The sequence below is a fragment of the Crocodylus porosus genome, unplaced genomic scaffold (assembly GCF_001723895.1).
Source record: "Crocodylus porosus isolate Cpor-Errol unplaced genomic scaffold, CroPor_comp1, whole genome shotgun sequence".
Classification (NCBI taxonomy): Eukaryota; Metazoa; Chordata; order Crocodylia; family Crocodylidae; genus Crocodylus; species Crocodylus porosus.
Window position 1 is genome coordinate 1,042,152 of NW_017728929.1, and position 15,247 is coordinate 1,057,398.

At 48.5% G+C, this 15,247-nt stretch overlaps 1 protein-coding gene across 1 annotated transcript in view; it reads left to right on the forward strand.

Moving 5' to 3' along the window:
- The window catches only part of INPP5D (inositol polyphosphate-5-phosphatase D), an 82,479-nt gene that overhangs the window by 42,431 nt on the left and 24,801 nt on the right, over positions 1-15,247 (forward strand). The window contains exons 4-9 of the mRNA XM_019542885.1: positions 3,660-3,828; positions 5,208-5,348; positions 12,626-12,713; positions 13,792-13,872; positions 14,062-14,133; positions 14,421-14,544. Of these exons, the coding sequence (XP_019398430.1) occupies positions 3,660-3,828; positions 5,208-5,348; positions 12,626-12,713; positions 13,792-13,872; positions 14,062-14,133; positions 14,421-14,544 (675 nt within the window). The remainder of the gene's footprint in view (positions 1-3,659; positions 3,829-5,207; positions 5,349-12,625; positions 12,714-13,791; positions 13,873-14,061; positions 14,134-14,420; positions 14,545-15,247) is intronic.

Genomic DNA, 15,247 nt, shown 5'->3' on the forward strand with positions numbered 1-15,247 from the left:
TCTTGGGGGGCAGGGCCAGCTCCTCGCCACTGCACGTGCTCCTGGGAGGGCAGGGTGAACCTGTGCCCTCCAGGTCTGTGTGCAGGGTGGGGGTGTGCGCAGGCTGCCCACTGCAGGCAGCGGGAGGAGGGTCCCTGCTCTGCTGCCCTCCCCCAGGGCTCCCACAGCCCAGAGGGTGTGACTTGGTGCAGCAGGGCAGAGTGGGGCTGTGCAGGGAAGGTCCTTGCTGCTGCCAGCTCCACACTGCCCCGGTGATGTGTCCCTTGCCTGTGCAGCAGCAGCAGGGGTGGCAGTGTGGGGTTGTGCCCCTTGCTGCTGCTGCACAGGCAGGGGATGCCTCTCCAGGGCACTGTGGAACTCGCAGCAGCAAGGAGCTTCCCTGCACATCCCTGCCACATTGGGTCACACCCACCAGGCTGCAGAGGCCCTGGGGCACGGCAGCAGGGCAGGGAGCCCAAGCCTGAAGCGGGAAGTCTATACCCACCGGCACCCCGTGCACAGATGTGGGGTGGGAGCATGGGTTACCCTGCCCCTCTCCCTGAGTGCACACAGCAGCAGGGAGCCAGCCACACCCCCCACCCAAGCCCACAGCAGACAGGCAGCAAGCAGCAAGCTTGGGGAGCTGGGCTGCACACTACTTCATTGCAGCATCCACCACCTCCTTAGGGTGATGGCCAGAGCTCAGGCGCTGCTACAGGGGGCAGGGGGCTGCAGACCCAAGTCCCTGGCCCCATAGCCCTGGCAGCTGGGGGCCCCCTGTGGCAGGACTGGGGGGGTTGTGGTAAAGAGTGAGGGGCACCAGTGGGGCTGGAGGGCGTTCTGTGAGCAAAAACGTTGTGTTCAACTCGTACTTATATATATAGTGGCCTTTCATTTTAATCACAGATTTGGGGTTTTCAGTTGGAGAATTTGAGAATTTTTTTATCAGAGAATTTGTGATTTTTTTATCAGAGAAAACCAGGATCCCTGGTGATGGATGAGCAAGTGTATCATATTTAAGAAATGAAGTTCTTTCATTCTCAGCAACAGTGAGGCCTCAGCTGGAATAATCCGTTTAGTGTGGGATATGATATTTCAGAAAAGATGTGAAACAGCTGGAAACAGTCCAGAGGAGAACAACCAGGTTATCAAAGGTCTAGAAAAAATGACCTATGAGGAAAGATTGAGAGGAGCAGGTTTGTCTCCTCTGGAGAAGAGAAGAGCAAGGGAGGACAACAGCCTTCCAAAGGTGGGACTCCCTAGAGAAAAGTTCAAAACTCTTCTTCACTTAGGACAGGAGGAAAAATATGGGCTTGTACTGCACCAAGTGAGCTTTTGGTTAGACATTAGAGAATTCGGTAACTGTTAAGGAGAGTGAAACACTGGAATAGTTTATTTAGGGAGGTTGCAGACATACCAACAGAAAGCATTTGAGAGCAGGTTAGGCAAGCATTTGTCAGGATTGGTTTAAATATAGTTGATTGGGGACCCAAGGCAGTCATGAAGACTCCGTGACTTCTTGAGGTCTTTTCCAGCTGTCTTTTCTAGGAAATTGAAATGAAAAAATTTTTACAAAATTTCTTGTGAATTATTTTCCCTTTAAAAAAAAAAAAAGAAAGAGAGGAGCTGTCCTTAAAAACAACTAAGAAAGCATGAACTTGATTAAAGATCCATTGTGAGAATGACGCTGGATGGAAGAAGTATTGATGGACAGACAGAGCAGAGGAGAGCAGCACCCCATTGCGTGTGAACAAAAGCTCAGAGCCCTGAAGAGGACTGACTCTCTGTCATGGCTTTGTAGCCCACAAGACCCTCTAGCCACCTCCCCTCCAGCCATGTAGGGGGATATCTTGCTGGCATATCTTGTTGCCTTTAGCAGCTACTTGCCTTAAGTATCTAGTAGTTATCTGACCCTGGGCAAAGTAGAGAAGGGGGCAGTGCAGCTTGGATATAGCTGCGGGACTGGGAGAGGGAAATTTCTACTCCAAATAACTACTGTCATGGTTAATAAGGTTGATGTTTCAATGTATGATCACAATAGAAGGCTTCTGAGGATGATTAAAATAATTATTAGTTGTAGTTCTTAGCTGTGTGTATTTTTGTATTTTGCACATCCTTGAGGTAACCCTGCCTATGTTGTGTAGGTTCAGCTATGGTTATGTAGGGTAACTATGTATTCCTTCTTTGCATACCCTCATTAGTATGCAAGTTTGGAGGTTTGGGGACTACTCATGGCTGTTTTATTGTTTGTGGGCATAGGTCTTCCTCTTTCGGGGGCACTTTTGGCTGGCATCAGCAATAGAGTCCCCAGATGGCAGCCCTGGGTGAGTCTTCCTTTGCGATAGACTGGGCTAGATGATAGCTACCCTGGGCTGGTTTGCTAAGGACTATGACTATTAGCCATTTGGGTTTCATTTAATGTTAATGGATAAGGTTTTTCTCTAATGTTGTATATTTATCCCTTTTTTCCCTGTGTGATATCAGTACCAATCAGACAAGCTGCCACTCATTATTGCCCTGGTTCTGTGAGTCACAAGCTGCACAGGAGCTGTAGACCTGTTTTCATAGGAGAAATAACTCTTACTCCTTTTTTAAGAACAACTGAGCAAGCCAAGTACTATGGGCACTGCAGAGTGAAGGGGAAATGTTTTAACAAGGGTGAACACTGTTGGATTAAAATCACTTCCTACCAAATAGGGATTGTGACAGAACTGAGAGGCATGACTTTGGAGGCTTAAAATGGGAGAAAGAGGTTTAGGTGGTTAATACATAGAATGTTTCTATGATCAGGGCATGTGCTCAAGTCACGGAGTGAATTAAGTGGAAAGGGATTCATTTGCAGGTTAGATCCAGTGTGATTTCCTTTCTCTGTGCATAATTACTTATTCTAGCCATTTCCTTCTCTTAATTTTGCAGCCTCTTTGTTCTCCCTCCAACATGCCTTTCCTTACATGCTACCAGTGATAAAGATGTAGGAACAAAGAATACTAGATTTCTGTGTCTGTAGAAACTGATAATCATGTCAAATTACTGCACGCTTTTGTTATGAACAATTTGCTGGCTAGGATGGAAACTGCTAAACCCAGTTCATCTGTTGGGTTCAACAACTTCTTGTGAGCTGAAGTTTAATCTGGCTGGTTGGCTCTCTCAGGATATGGCAACCTACATCTCCATCTCCCTGTATCTTCTGGTCCCAGTTATATCACACTGAACTCCTGTTGTTGCTGCTGCTCGGGGGCTGGAGGGGCAGGGGATGGGGCACCAGCAGGGCCAGGGGTGCTGCTGTTGTTACTACTATTACTTGCAATCGTAATTATGTGCTTATGTAGCAAGTCTATTTTCAGAGTTGCACAAACATGAACCAATTAATCTTTGTAGCAGCTTTGTTCCAGTTAAATACCAAGGAGAAGGCTACATACCAAGCCACTGGCACAGCAGAGAGTTACTGCTTACAGGCCTTGGTATGGTAGGCAATGCCATTGACTCCTGTGGGAGCAGGATTGAACCCTTACTGATATTCTAGCTTAGGTTTGTGAAGTCAGAACTTTTCAGCTCCGAAACTGAAGGCCCATTAGTACAGATCTATTCTTCACTGCCAGAACCTGCCACAGGTCTGGATGGAAGAACAGGTGGTCTTGGCATCTTGCCAAAATCCCTCTGTTTCCCTTCCTTTGTGCTAGACCCTGTACCTACCCCACCTCTGTTACCCCCACGGAATTTCCTCGTGGTCCTACCACCAAGCGAGACAAAGGAAGTTTCTCCTCTGAATGAAAGCTCCAGGGCAGAAGTCAGCAAGATGTCCCTTTCCGAGACACTCCTTCAGCGACTGCAATACCAGGACACCAGCAGGTGAGCTTGGGAGTTGTCTCCCTCCCCGCTCCTCTCACACTCTCTCTCTGGGAAGACAGGCAATAATAAGAAGAGAATCAATTCTAGATGCATCCCTGAAGTGTGTAAAGTGCTGCCTTTGGGGAAGGAGGAATGTGCATTCTCATTGATTCCCCTGTCAGGGAACAAAGGCATGGGGCCTATTTTTGAGCTCGCTTTTACTTTTCACTGATGGGAGGACAGAATCAGACCCAAAATCCAGTGGCTCTTCTTGAAGGTTGTGCTTGCTCTATACTCTGAAAGAAGGACTTTCTTGAAATGTAAAACAATGTTCTGACCTCCCCAACGGAGAGATTTTCTGTCATATGGCCAGGTAAAATCTAAAAAAGCCTAGAATGTTAGTGGTGCGCCTAATGATCGTATCAGCAATCCCAAGCTTGCTTGTTAACCAGTGCAAATCGGCATTTCCCCGGTGATTTAAATGGAGCCTAACTGATTTACCCCAGTGAAGCCCTGCCCCATATAACTGCACTATTGTTTGCATTTGTCATGTACAGTAGCTGTGTTGCACCTGGACACCCATTCAAGCATCAGAGGAAGCTGGTGACAGGAGTCCTGTACACAGGCCAGAACAGGGCAGTGAACATGGTTAGTTAGGCTGGGTGTCTGCTAGGGAGGTAGAAGAGTGGCCTGGCTGAGGCGCTGGCAGGCTGGGTAGGTGAAAAGGTGAAACAAGTGTGTTTTGATTGGCTGCCTGCAGTACTTGGCCTCTGGATGGGGAAAGAGCAGCCTGTCAGAGCTTTCTGCATTTTTTGAGGGATAAGCTGCCAATCATTCCTTCTACCTCATCCCTGGTCACAGCCGGGGGTGCTAGACCTCACCCACCTCCTGTCTAGGGAAAGAGCAAGCTGGCTTCCAGTCCAGCCCTCTGCTTTCAGTCTCTGCTGAGCTTTGTGGAAGGCAGGAGCATCAGTGAAAGAGCTAGCCATGGATGGGTGAGAAATGATCCATGCTTCCCCAGTCCTCAGCGACTGCAGGTTCTCAGCCCTTCCCCAGCACCCCCACCCTTTGAGAGCAGCAAATCCTCTTTCCCCCACTTCCATGGCTCTTTTACAATCTCCACTGCAAGCCGCAGGTCTCGCAGCCGCTTCTTTCTTGCATGAAGGCAATGTGGGCTGGGAGCTCAGCAGTCTGCCTGTCTGTAGGGGCTCCACATGCTCAGTCTAAGGGTTCCAGATTTGCACTGAAGAAGGAAGCAAGGGTACAGTGGCTCAGCACTGGAAATGAGGTTGTATCTGAACAAGCTGTGGAGATTCCCATGTCAGAAAAAATAGCTGCTGGGCAGTAGGGGGTAGCAGGTAGGAAGCAGATGCACTAATCGCTGCTTGTCTCTTTTACAGTGTCTCTGAAGAGCACCTGAAGCTCATCCAGGATTACTTGCGGGTTCACATTACCAGTGACTTGGAAATGGTGCAGACAGGCTCCTGCAGCCTCCCACAGCTGAAGAAGTTGCTCACAGCCATCTGCAAAGGGCTGTTCAGGTAACAAAAGGCTCGCTTCCAGAAATGCTAACACAGTGTCCTGGCACCTCAGTCTTAAATGGTGCCTCTTGAACTGTGAACCTGCTACTTCCAGCACAGTGAATCTACTGTGCAATTTCTGCATGGTACAGAAAGGATCATAAGGCCTGTAGTGTCAAAGGACAGGAGCTAGGTTTTCCCATACAACAAACAAAATTCATGAGTTGGCTGGACACTAGGAACAAAGAACTAAGCACAGATATTGACTTTTCATCGCTCACTATAATTCTTCTAATATTATAAAAGCATTAGTCTGTCTGTCCGTAATGCTTTATTTGCACTCTGATTGGTTGTCTCGGCAGCCAGTCACAATGCTTAGTGAAACAATCAATCAGAGTGCTCTGCACAGACAGGAGCGCTAACATGACAGTTGGGACAGAGCGGGAGGGCGAGGCCAGCAACGTGCTCCAGCACCTCAGTCCCCAGTCCCCCACAGTCATGGCGGCGCAGTCACTTCTTGGAGGCAGAGGGGAATGGTGGGGACAGCACCGCCACGTCAGTGGGGACTGAGTCCCCACTTCTCTTTGGAGACAGTGGCATGGGGTGCTGGCGGCGCAGCGCGTGCCTCGCCACCACATCCAAGGGTTGGCCATGTCCCCCCCTCCTGGACTGTGAAGCTGGAAAGGACCATTTCCAAGTCACTGAGCCCAGCTGATTTGAAGCAGGAGCCTCTCTGTAACAGTTTTATCCAAATGGCATTCGCCGATTGGCTTCATGGGCCAGGATGGTGGGGATGGGGCCACTTGAGTTAAAATGATAGCCCTTCTGCCAACACTGCTGCTTCCTCAACACTCCAGTCCCGCAGCTCCCTCTGCCCCTCTCTCACCCACTTGAAATAAATCAATTAGCCTTTGCAATTAATTAGTGATGGGGCCAGCTGAGGCAAAGCATCAGCCCCTCCAGGGGTGCGGGGGGGCCCACAGGGCCAGAGGCAGACCAGTGGCAGCGTGGGATATTGTGTGGCGCCACTCCATCACCCCTCCCAGTCATTTTTGAAGGGCAGTTGGCTAGTCAACCATATTCCTGTAAATCTTTCTTCACACCTCAGATGATAATGATCCTCTTGCTTGTTGAATGGTCTTGATCTCCCACTAATCAAGCTACCTTTTTTGTCTGCTGGCTACCCCTAGGAATATCTTTTTTTCTCCAATTTCACGGCTCTGTGGACTGTTTGTACTTCTTGCTGTGCCTGCTTTTTCCTCAGACCTGAAGAAAAATGCACTTGCATCTGAAAGCTTGTCCTGAGTTTGTCCCAACCACGCTACTAGCCCATGTTGGTTCAATCAAAGATATCACCTATTAAATTCTTGCCTCTCAAATAGACCTAACCTGTTGTTTTAAGGGTGGGCAAGCTCACTTTCTCTAGAAGAAGCCTGCAATGCATCTTGTTATTCTTACCATTTTATCTATCTTTTAATATTGCTAATTCCCCTTAAAGGGAATTACACGGTCTAAGAAAAAGAAATCCTGTGGATATCTAATTTTCTCAGGCATCAACTCTGTTTTTATATTTCCAGCTTCCCTGTGGGATTAAGAATAATTTGATTTCTTGAAATATTTCCAGGCCAAATTTTCTACAGGTGAAAGTTCACTGAAGACAATGGAATTGGAAAATAAGACGTTTTCCCTTCTCACTACCCTTTTTTACAACTACCTATCTTCATGGAATATTCTGTTCTTATCTTAATTGGTTTAACTAGGCTGATTTGTCAAAGCCCTATGCAATAGGTGAGCTGCACTGAATACAGTGTTTTTCAAGGTCAAAACCACACAGCCTGTAGATGAGTAATCCTATGAATGTGCAATTTGCCATATGCAAACACAGCATTCTTTCTTATAGAGAAGGGACCTGATCCACGGTCCGGTGAAGTCAGCCCTGACCTCAGTGATTTTTGGATCAGTTTCTGGGTGTGAAAATATTTTGTGGTGGTTAGGTGCAGAAGGCTTCTAAAATCTGGCCAGTTAAATCATTGGCATTATTGGGGCAGCCACCCTGGGCATTAACTTGGGAGGGGGAGAGGAGTGGCAGAAAGAAACAGCTGCCACCACTGCTGCACAATCACATCGGCAGTAGTCATGGCAACTGGAAGTCACGTGGCAGCTGCCCTGGGTGCACTGTTGCACCCCTGCATTGAATGGACTTGCTTGTTTGAAAATGGAGTGAATTTGATATACCCCACCCAGTACCGCTTTTCCACAAAAGTTTCCTCCTAAACTGTGCAGAAACGATCTCAGAATAATTTTGGGTGATTTTTTTCTTCCCAATTCTCTTGGGAGCTCCCAAAAACTTGAGGTTTTCTCCTGTCTTGGATGTCAGTATCAGTCACCATTAATGAACCTTTTCCTGTGCCTCATATTTGCTTAGCAGTGTGCACTTTCTGACCAGGGAACCCCACTGTCACACTGTAGTTTGCTACTTTTAATCTCTGAGGTTGCTTAAAGCTTTGACTATATTCCCCTACAAGCTGCTGAAATATAATTCAGTGGCATTTCCTAAATTTAGTATTTATTCACCTCAGCTTCCTTTCCAGCTTCACTGAAGGATTCAGCCAGAAATCTGCAGCTGGTTCTCAGGCTGTCGCAAGCATCTGTGTTCTCTTTTTCTCACCAGATCCCGTTTCTTTTCATATTTCTGCAATGCTAGGGAACGGTTAAAAAAAACTGCAGGTGTTTTAGTAGATTGACGCTAATCTACCATCTTTGGTTCCATGGTGTCTAAGGCTCCAGCCTCTTTTATTCCCATGTGCACTAGGGGTGGCTTTTTGAATAACTACTGTCAGTAAGTGAAGATACAGCACTCAATGCAAAGGCTGAGAATTTTCCTTGTATATTTGTTGGCTGAGGCTTGACTATTTGAGTGACTATTTGGGTGAGTAAGCTGTGACTCCCAATGCAAGCAAGGTCGAGGGGACACTTACTGGAATTGAGGAGAATCGCACTGGGGATGCAGAGGACTGTTCCCCTCAAGTTGTTTAGAAAAGGGCCAGTTCCTTGCTGCAGATTAGAGCAACCTAAATGCACCTTTTAAATGCACCAGCTGTTCCCAGGATTAATTCCAATAGCCAGATACTGTTAGCGCGCAGATACACAAGCCATGGCTTCTGAGTCAGAAGCTGGTGTGTGTGGAGTTTCTAATGGACTGTATGGCTGCACGTCTCCCACAGATTGCTCTAGTGAGAGGGATCCTCAAGGGACTGGGGAAACTGGCTGTAGGGGATCTTTGTATCAATGCAGCCAAGGCCGTGACCCAGAAATGCATCTGGATTCGTTCATTGTTCAGAATTCCTCCAAAGTTTCATGTGAATCTGTTTCAGTCGCTGTGTTATTTAAGCACCATGCAGCAGTGACTTGTTTCTGATCGTCACTTAGCAAACTTCTAGGTTCCTGGTCACTAAGTTACATAGTATCGTTTCTGCTGGTTGATTGGATAGGGGCATGGGGCTTTCAAGGTGGCTGCTCAAGCATTTCTGACACCAATGCTTAAACAAATATACCCGGACAAAAGTGTTTGTAAAGCTTCCTGTGACAATGACTCTGTATGAAATTTCCTTCACATCAAAGTTTTGGGGGAAAAGACAAAAGGGGTGGTGAATGCAATTGAAACTACCCTGTGGTTTTGTCAAGAGTGAATGTCTGTAGATGTCTTTTCCCCATCTGGATGGGTATGCTAGATAACGTGGCTTCTGTACAGAGAAATTTTAGAGATGGCACCAGAAACGCATTCTGAATGGGTCCAGCCAGGTGGCTTTTCTGTGAGCTGTACTGGCTGTGTTGCCCTTTTTCATCAGAGCAGAGGCACCATCGTTGTTTTCATGTGGTTTCTCTATCTGCAGCTCTCCCCACATGCAACACATCAGGGTCCAGGGGTGGCTGTGACACCCCTGGTGGCTCTGTGACCATGACTGTGCCCTGCTCTGCCCCAAGGGTGCTCTCCTGTCTCTCCTGCCAGGCCTTGATAGAAATCTAAATGAATAGGGAGGCTGCCCCCAGGCCTTTGAATGGCTTCAGTCCAGCTGGACCCTGTACTCGGTCTGCACCCAGGCCCCTGGTTGGGCCTCCATAATCAACTGTGCCCAAAGCCTCATGGGCTAATTGCATGGCTCCAAATACTCCCTTTTACCATGCCCCATGCCTTGCAGGTGTTATAGTAATGTTGTTCCCTCTGTGGGGCTTTGGCCCCCTTGGCTTCTGCCCCTTTAATCTAGCTAGGCCTTCTACCCTGGGCTCACTGAATTGGACCTGGCTTTGAGGCTCTAGCTCTGTTTGTCCCTTCTGTCACCAGGCCCCTGGCCCCTGTATGCCAGGCCTCAGGCCCATGTGGCTGAAGCCTTTCTGGCACCAGGCCCCTGGCTCCCATGTGGCTGTGCCCTCCCTCTCTGCCCACTCTGGGCTCAATAACTGCTTGAGCCTGCCCATGGCTGGTAAAAACAGTAAGGTAAATCATAAGCCCCTGGGCTGTAACATAACCAAACAATGGAAGCAGCCCTCTTCTCCTTTATGAGGGCAAATCTTCTTTCACTCTTGGGCCAGCAAACCTCCCAGCCTGGCTCCTTGTGAGCTTGAGCCTAAGGCTTCCTGCAAGCAGCAAAGTGGTCTGACCAGTGGCCCTGGGTACTTTTCCTGGGCAGGAGCTCCTGACCTTGCAGCAAGGGCTGGCCTGGCATGCCAGCCCAAACCCCAAGTTTATGTATTCCCAGGCCTCTGCCTACTTCTGGTCAAGTGACTGCCTGGGCTAGTTGCTAATTGCCTTGTTAGCCCTATTGTTCTACCACAGAGATAGGTGATGTTTTTTGGCTGGACTGCTGAAAACCCCCACAATGCCTACCTTGGAAGGTGTCGGAGTGCTGGCATGCCAGAAAAACAAAATGAAGGCAGGGGGTACATGGCACGATGCCCTGCTTGTGCTCCTTGTCCCCCACCCAAAGCCCCTGCCCCCCAGCCCAGGCTCTGTGGCTGTCAGCAGCTACCCCAGCTCTGAATAGCTGCTGGAGCCAGGCTGCAAACAGCTGTGTTGGACTCTGGAGCCCAGGCATCAGCTCTGTACCAGCGCATGCACTTGCGCCTTGAAGAGGGCAGTGTGGGAGGGGCCTGAGGCAATGCAGCCCCAGTCTCTCCCCTGCTCCCAGCACAGAGCTGGTGACTGGGCTCCTGAGCCCGGTGCAGCTGTTTGTAGCCAGCCTGGGCTTTGGGCAGCTGCAGCAAGTAGCAGGCAGAGCGCAAACAGTTGTGCCAGGCTCCACAGCTCTGGTATCAGCTCCACGCGCGCGCAGTCGCCTTCCCCCTGGAATCAAATCAGAACGGTTCTTTCAAAACACTCTGAGTTACAGCAGGTACCTGCTGTTCTGTTTACACCCTTAATGTCTTCTTACAGGGCCTGACTCAAAGTCCACTGAAGGCAGTGGGAGTCCTGAGCTTTAGAATCAGATCCAGATTCAGAGACAGGCCCCAGGGCAGGAGTCAGCAACCCCTGGCACGTGTGCCAAAGCACGGCATGTGAAGCCATTTTGCTCTGCACACCACAGCCAGCCTGGGCTCTGGGCAGCTGCCACCAGCCTCGGGGCCTAGGCTGCTGACAGCAGATGGCTGGGAGGCTGCCCAGAGCCTGGGCTGGCTGTGGCAGGCAGCTGGGAGGCTACAAACAGCTGCACCGGGGTCCAGAGCCCCAGTACTGAGGTCTGCAGAGTCCCTGTCCAGCTTGTTGCTTGTGGCAGGGGCATGTGTGCCTACAGGCCAATGGCAGAGGACAGCCAGGGTTGCGCTGCCCTGGCCCCTTCATAGGGTGGCCTTTGGTCCTGTTTTATAGTGAACAGTCCTGTTTTCAAACATTTTGTCTCCTGTCCATTTCTCAATAAAGAATGGACTACAAAAAGGCCTGTTTTTCAGTTAATTGGTGGAAATACGTGTCAGTCATTTGTCCTCACGATTCTATTGGCTGTGCCTAGGGGTTGGGCAGTGCACAGCCAGGAGGAGCCGGGGTCAGAGCCAGCCAAGGAGGGAGGGAGACAGGTGGCCTTTTGTGGTGGCCCTGCCCCTTTTTGCTGATTGGCTGAGGAGGCCAGGGGTTCATGTCCCCCCCCACCAAAGGGATGTCCTGTATTGTGGGGGATGTGTCAGTGGCCACCCTACCCCTTCCCTGCTGTGTGCGCTGAGGTGTGCGTGCTGCCACCACCGGCCATGGAGCCGGGCCAGGGCTCCAGACACTGATGCAGCTGTTTGCAGCTTGCACACATATGTTGGGGTGCACGGCAGGGAAGGGGTCAAGGCAGCACAATCCTGGCACCTCCCCCACTATCCTTCTGGAGGTGTTCATGCACCTCCTGCCAGTGGTGAGGATTGGACCCTTTGCCACTCCCTGCCATCTGCCCCAGCATGCCAAGTGGAGGCATTGGTTGAGGTTGGGGTGTTCTTGGCACTCCGGCGAAAAACATTGCTGACCCCTGCCCCAGGGGGTCTGGGCTGCCAGCTCTGCCATGTACGCCCATGTGACCTTAGACAAGACAGGCTGGAATTCCAAATTTGGGTTCCTACCTTAGGCATTTAAATCAATAAATTAATTAGTCTGATTTTCAGAGAGCCTTTGGCACACTGTAGAGCACCTTTTCCAGTGAACTGAATGGAGACACTCAAACGTTCACACTTTGGAAAGTTTGCACTGGCTGCTGATTAGGCACTATGCAAACTTCTCAGCTTTATCCTCCAAGTTCACCTTGGTTCTGACCTGGAGGACCTGGCTCCATTTCTTGTAATAAGCCATGTAATTAGCAGACAGAATCATTTGCACCAAAGTCGTACAATGGCTTTGTGCTAGGCAGTCATCCCCGTGACTAAATTTAGGATTGCTAAATGGATTTCACTGGTAACTTATCCCAGATTTGAATGCAGGAGACCAGAGGCCAATTCATTCACACCCTCTGTGTCACAACCCCCTTTGAGGCATTTATTGGAAAATCTAAAATGCATTTCCTCCCTCACTGACTACCTCCACTTCAGCAGCTGGACGGAGGCTTATTAAAAGGAACTGTTGCTGGTTGTGCTTGCTGTCATATACTCACCCTGCTGTGATGGTTTTTCAGTGTTAGCACTGACCTGACTGACTCAGTACTGACTTGCACAGCATTAATTGTTTCAGCTCATTAACCTGCTTTGCTTCCTATCATTGACCAATGCAACCTGGCACCAGCTTCCCTGCACAGAACTTGCAGTACCCTTTGACCTCTGGCCTGTCTTTGTATTCTCAGCGAGGCATCACGAACTCTTCCTTCCCTGGAGTCCATACAGAAGGTGTTTGACCAGCAGCTACACCCTGGTCTCCATCAGCGGCCACAGGTAAGTCCTGCTGCAAGTGGGGGATGGAGGATAAGGAGGAATGAGATTGTCCATCCAGCACTGAGGATGGGGAGGAAGGATTTTTTGTGCTTGTTGCACTGCAGCAACTGCTGGGATTTGGATGATCAGTTAACGCCTCTGTTCTCTTTAGCCTGTTTCTGGCTGCAGTATGCAAGGCACACGGTGTGTTACATAACCACGTTTTCAACTAACCCACAGTTCTCTCTGCCTTCTGCTGCTCCCTGTCTCGGAAGGAGAGTGCAGCAAAGTGTCCCAGGTCTTTTGTTTAGGCAGCCTCCCTCCCTCTGTGGCCTACAAGCTCGAATTAATCTTTTCATCAGTTTAACGCCACCTTTTTTCCCTGACAAATCTTTTCCATCCATTCACCTCAATCACATGTCCAACCGAATCCTCCCTGTAGATCTGAAAACCATAAACCCACACTATCTGCATATTCAACATGGACATACAAATGTGTCTTTCTGTCAGCAATCCAACTCCCCTGCATGCCCAGCCCCCCACTTGATCATGTTCTAGGTCTGCAAATCTGTCCAACTATCAACCCATCACTGTTGGGTGCTCAGTCAAATTCTGTGCAACCTGTGGGATTAGGCCTGTGATTCTCAGCCATGGTGTTAGGGCACCATTAGAGAGCCATGAGATCCTTTGAAAGGTGTTGTAGGAAGTGTGAGGAGATAAGTGAGGTGTGAGGATATAAGCAGATAAGGGCAGGTTCTGGCTCCATGTGTGAGGAGAAAAGTAGATAAAGGCAGTTTTGTGTGTCTGCTCCTCTGCACGCACTGCCTGGCCTCTCCGTTAGGAGGTAAGTACTCTAATAAATACATTAGTTTTTAGAATGGGTGCTGTTCAGTTCACAAAATAAATGGTGGGGTACCTCGAGTCTGATGAGATGTGCCTTGTGGCTGAAAAGATTGAGAAGCAATGGGTTAGGCAGAGGCTACATAAACCTTGCTGCTCCTTCTGCCAGGAGTGCCTGGGAGATGAACACAGCTTCTATCCTGGCTCTTTGGGTTCAGAACTCTTGCATCTCTCTCTTTTTTTATGCCCTGGTTACCAGTTGCTTGGTGAAGCCAGTCCAGTCAATGTTGTACTGAAGCTCAATCAGCTGATTTCTTTGCTGTCCTCCATTGAAGACAAGGTAGTGATTTATAACTCTTGTGCTCTTGCATTCTTCTTGACCTCCTTTTGGCATTACATATATACTCCTTTCATTATCAGCAAACACCCACCCTTGTAATGAGAATTCTCGGCCACGCTTTTGTTCTGCTCTCTCTCAAGTCAAATGTAGGCTTGCCCAACACAAAACTGTGTTTGTGAACTTTTACAGGTGAAAACATTGTTGATTGAAGGTCCTGATTCAACACATCGGCGTTCCCTCATCCCTCCCATAACCTTTGAGGTAAATAGAGTCTTTTAGCAATTCCTGTTATTCTAGAGAAGGACACTAAATGTAGGAATGTGTATTGGCTTTCTGGCTTCTCTGCTGTCCTCTGATAGAAATAATATGGCTGTCTTGGAGCTTGGAATACCTGGATGTTACTCCAGAACTGTAGTAGTATCTCAGATCTGTCTATTGGGAATGGCACAATGAAGTCAGGCCATGCAGAACTATGTCTCCACATTTCATAGTACATCTGGCCAAAGTGTAGAAATTGACTTATGAAAAACTTCTCCATTTTCCATTAGGTGAAAGCAGATTCACTAGGAATTTCCCCTAAAATACACCTGAAGGTTGATGTGGAGATGGGGAAGCTGATTATCAAGAGAGCAAAGGATGGTCCAGAAGACAAGTTCTACAACCAGAAGAAAAGTAAGATGCCCAGGGTCCCAAATGAGGGGTTGAATTCTGGTCCCATGGAAACCAGGGTATCCCAATAGGAGTGAGATTTGATCCAATATGCATGTGTGTCTGCTAGGTCTTGAGTGTTCTCCTGCGAGGTTCCAGCCAACCTAGACTGGTCAATAAGAGGCAGGCTGCAGAAATTAGGACATCAATTCTGTTGCAAATGTCTCTGGATGAGACTCAGTTTCCTGGTCAGGTCATATGGTTTTCAGTTATAAATTAAGATAGTGGCAGCATGCCTGCAAAGGAAGGGAGCAGGCCTAGATGGAAAATTTCTCTTGAAGTTAACTGTAAATTATTCAGTAGAACACTTTTCTTTTAAAATATGGTTTTCTTAAAAACTTAAACCTTTTTCAGAAACATGTCATTTTCAGTGTAATTGTCTGAGGGAAAAATAGTCAAAATGTTTGTTTCAGCTTACTATTTAGATTGCTTTCCTCTCTGTCTATATTTAAATATTGATCTGGATCCTTCCTGGAGGGTTGTGCTAGTTTTGTTCTGTGAAGGCCAAGTAAAAATGCTTTTTGTAGTTTCATAGTTTCATAGTAGCTAGAGTCGGAAGGGACCTAGGTAGATCATCAAGTCCGACCCCCTGCCTTGGCAGGAAAGAGCACCGGGGTCAGATGACCCCGGCAAGGTGTTCATCTAACTTCCTTTTAAAAATCCCCAG